Source organism: Octopus bimaculoides, chromosome 16, assembly GCF_001194135.2.
Source record: "Octopus bimaculoides isolate UCB-OBI-ISO-001 chromosome 16, ASM119413v2, whole genome shotgun sequence".
Lineage (NCBI taxonomy): Eukaryota > Metazoa > Mollusca > Cephalopoda > Octopoda > Octopodidae > Octopus > Octopus bimaculoides.
In genome coordinates this window covers 35,057,788-35,062,284 of record NC_068996.1, presented here as the reverse complement: position 1 = coordinate 35,062,284, position 4,497 = coordinate 35,057,788, and the positions used below count along the sequence as shown (strand labels likewise).

The following is a 4,497-nucleotide window of genomic DNA, read 5'->3' as shown; positions in this document are numbered from 1 at the left end:
TGACCTGGGGTTGAACAACAACAATGGCAACAAAGAATAAATTCCCTGTAATAAAATCTAACAAGAAAATGCTGTAAAATATTTAATTTTCTTAATTGCACAAATGCTTTCAGTAAACAAGGAAAAACATTAAATAATTATACATTCACACATGTACACACACACACACACACACACACACACACACACACACACACACACACACACTCATGCCCACATACATTGTATTTGTGTGTGTATGTTATAGAGCTTGTTTCTTGATGACAGAGGCATCTATCAAGATAAAATGCTTTGGTATAGGATCCAAAGAACCCAAAGATTTCTTGCATCAATGTTGCTTGGCACCACTAGAGAGAAGATATATTGTCAAGAAGACTGAAATATTGATACTATGTCGTCATTGTCATCATAATTGTTTTTATGTCTGTTGGCTTGTGTCATACAAGACTTCTTGAGTCAGGACTTTGTGGTCAGAGACACTTCTTTGGAATTCATGCATCAAAACTGTTGAGCTGTTGGTCTTTTGTCCATGCATGACATAAACCAATATCACCACTGCTCATGTGGCATCAATGCAGACATCTTCAGACAGCTTCCCATCCACATGGTTTTGAGTTCAGTCCCACTGCATGACACCTTAGGTAAGTGTCTTCTACTATTGCTTGGGATCAACCAAAGCTTTGTGAGTGGATTTGGTAGCTGGAAACTGAAAGAAGCCTGTCACATATGTGTTTGCATCCATAAAAATTGCTCTCTTTGTGCAGTGTTGCTGTTATTACTTTTCTTGTCTGTTTAATGCCCATTCACTTTGTACCTTCAAAGTGTATGGAATATTTTATCCCTTGTTTGAAAAACATGCAATGATCGGTGATAAGAAGGTTATCCAGCTGTAAAATAATACCTCAATAACATATACATCCAACCAATTCCAGCATTCGAGAAAAAAAAAGTAAAGGCAAACACACATGCACATACATATATATGCATATATGTATATAGTTGTTCAATAAGTGTTTGCACATCAGAAAAAGCAGTCTCATATTAATAGAGTAGGTACATTATCATTATTTATATAATATGGTTTCAAAGGCGGTGAGCTGCAGAAACGTTACCATACCAGGTGAAATGCTTAGCAGTATTTCAACTGTCTTTACGTTCTGAGTTCAAATTCTGCCAAGGTCAACTTTGCCTTTCATCCTTTCGGGGTCGATAAATTAAATCCCAGTTGTGTACTGGAGTTGATCTAATCAACTGGCTCCCTCCCCCCAATTTCAGGCCTTGTGCCTAGAGTAGAAAAGAATATTATGGTTTCACAACAGCCAGTTAATGTTACTGAATCATTTCATGCTGATGACCTTCAAGAAATAGAAAGGTAAATTAGCAATCATTGAAACATGACTAAATGGAAGCATCTGTTCAAGCAAATACTATGATTGCTAATTTATACTCTACGTTGTTTAGAGGAATTAGCAAGATATTATCAAGAAATATATAAATGCAAAAGCAGGGATAACTGTCACTATACTATCAAGTATGACTTGATAGCAAGTATCATGCATTTGCTAATTGTTTTAGGAGCTTATGTAACCACACAAACAGACATAACAGCATCTTAGCCCTACCACATTGCCCCAGCAGAACATTGAGGATTGACAGCTAAAGAGAGAGAAAGAGGGATGCACTACCAGTTGGCTGGTACTTAATTACAGCTGAATAGGTTGAGGCAGTGTGAAATGAAGTGCTTTGCTCAAGGACACAATGTGCCACCTATTTTAGGAATTGAAACCCCACTACCTTATGATCAGGAGTTCTATGTCAAACCACTAGACTACATGATGCCTTCATACACTTCCTCAATTACAATGGATTATCTTTTGATTCTGTTTGTCATGGGTGTGTTATGTGTGTGTTTCTAATACCTCAAAGATGCATGAATACATTTAATGGCAAGTAAAAGAATGCTTTTTTTCTATAAATTTTTTTTTTTTTTGGAGCTTATTTCTTATTTTTTTCTGCATGGTTTTTATTCAGCACCAAAGAAAATCTCATCTTCAAAGACTCCCAGTTCTGGGAAAATTAATGTGACAAACAATGTGACAAAGGACAAAAAGTCTCCTGCCTTAAAACATTCCTCGCGTAAGTTATTAACTATGTTAGACTGCCTGTCTTTAGTTATGGATTCAAGCTCTGTTGAAGTAGCTTGACCAGTCCTATATTTTTTATCCTTCCATCACATCTGTTTTTCCTGGTTTCATTTATTTATTTATATATATATATGTTCATATTTGTTTCCTGTTTTTGTAATCCTACTTTAAAAAAAAAATTGTCATTCCATTTAAATATTTTTTTGATCCCAGTTTTAACAATTTCGTTAACTCAGTTTTAACAATTTCATTATCCCAGTTTTAAAAGAAATTTTCTGTTATTTTTATGTAATGTTTTTTAATCATATAATTCTTTTCTTTTCTTTTTTGTAATTTTATTCACATTCCATGATAATTTTTTTTAAACTTCCAATTTCAGATTTAGGATGGTTTGGGGTTTTTCTTTTTTCTTTTTTCTGTTACTCATTGTCATCAGGTGCTTTCCTTACACGTAACTCTGTACTTTATTAGTAGGAAAATATTAATAAATTCAAATAGAAACATGAATCATCGTAATGGCTCATTTACTTGAGAGAGAGATCCAATATCATAGCACTTTTCACGCCTTAGGTTAGAGGTTACAGGTCATAGGTCATCAAGTAGTTAGCATTATATAACACTAAACTTGAATGTTGCCCACAATTATTACATGTCTGCATTACACAGACAAACTCGCACATTCACGTAAATACACATACATATAAATACATTCACATAGACATTCATACATATAAAACATACACATTTACATTTATACTCATTTGTATTCACATACATATAAAACACTCATATTTGCACACATGTATTCACATACACTCACACTACCCATACCCACATATGTATATATGTTCTCACACACATCTATATACATATATGCACTCACACATTCATATACATATATGCACTCACACATACATACACTTATACACATTCGCATACACCACTCATTCACATGCATGTATGCACTCACACACACTTTTACACTAAAATATACATGCACACACATAGACATTACTGAGTCATTAGAATGACTTGTGGTATTTTACTCTATCTGTGCTCTTAGTTCAAATCTCACCAAGGGTAGCTTTGCCTTTCACCCTTCAAGGTCAGTTTTATTGACTGCACTCCACACTCTGAAAATTGCTGGCTTTTTGCCAAAATCAAAAAATATTTCTATTGTTGTTGTTATTATTAAGGTGGTGAGCTGGTAGAATTGTTAGCACACTGGGGAAAATGCTTAGCAACATTTCATCTGTCTCTAAATTCTGAGTTCAAATTCTGCCGAGGTTGATTTTGCCTTTCATCCTTGTAGGGTCAATAAAATAAGTCCAAGTTCAGTACTGTGATCAATGTAATCCACTTACCCCACCCCCGAAGTTGTTGGGTTTGTACCAAAATTTGAAACCATTATTATTATTATTATTATGGCAGTGAACTGGCAGAATCATTAGCATGCCAGGCAAAATGCTCATCAGCAAATTTCATCTATCTTTACATTCTGAGTTCAATTTCTGCTGAGATTGACTTTGCCTTGCATCCTTTCGGAATCAAAAAATTAAGTACCAGTCAAGTACTGGGGTTGGTGTGATTAACTATTATCCCTCCCCAAAAATTTCAGGCCTTGTGCCTATAGTAGAAAGGATTATTATTGTTATTATTAAGGCAGCAAGCTGATAGAATTGATGGCACCAAGGGCAAAATGCTTAGTGACATTTTTATCTGTCCTTATGTTCCGAGTTAAAATTTCACCAGGATCACTAAAATAAATACCAGTTGAACCCTGGGGTCAATGTAATCAACTTACCACTCCTCTGAAATCACTGACCTTGTGCCAAAATTTGGAACTATCATTATTATTAATAAAGTGGTGAGCTGGCAGGATCATTAATACACTGGGCGAAATGCTTACTGTTATTTCGCCAGTCACTATGTTCTGTGTTCTGCCAAGGTCAACTTTTCATTTCATCCTTTCGGGGTCGATAAACTAAGTACCAGTTACACACTAGTCCCCTTTCCCAAAATTTCAGGCCTTGTGCCTTTAGTAGAAAGGATTATTATTATTAAGATAACAAGCTAGAAGAATCATTAGCATGCTGGACAAAACGTGAAGCGACATTTCTTTCATCTTTATATTCTGAGTTCAACTTTGCCTTTCCTGCTTTTATCAAGGTCAATAGAATAAATACCAGCCAAGTTTTGAGGTTGATGTAATCAACTTCCCCCTCCCCTCAAAATCTACTGGGTGGCGCTGTGCCAAAATTCGAAACCACTTATTATTATTATTATTTACATATCACCAGTAGAAACAGTCTTGTCAGACTGAAGTGTATTGTATTACACACTAACGATACTG

General features: G+C 35.1%; 1 protein-coding gene across 4 annotated transcripts in view; it reads left to right on the top strand.

Moving 5' to 3' along the window:
* Positions 1-4,497, top strand: part of LOC106870681 (centrosomal protein of 290 kDa) — a 364,606-nt gene that overhangs the window by 285,451 nt on the left and 74,658 nt on the right. For 3 of the 4 annotated variants that reach the window (XM_052973702.1, XM_052973700.1, XM_014916833.2), the window contains exon 9: positions 2,032-2,136. The exons of the other annotated variant lie outside the window; for it this stretch is intronic. In XM_052973702.1, the coding sequence (XP_052829662.1) occupies positions 2,032-2,136 (105 nt within the window). The remainder of the gene's footprint in view (positions 1-2,031; positions 2,137-4,497) is intronic. 4 annotated transcript variants of the gene reach the window in all.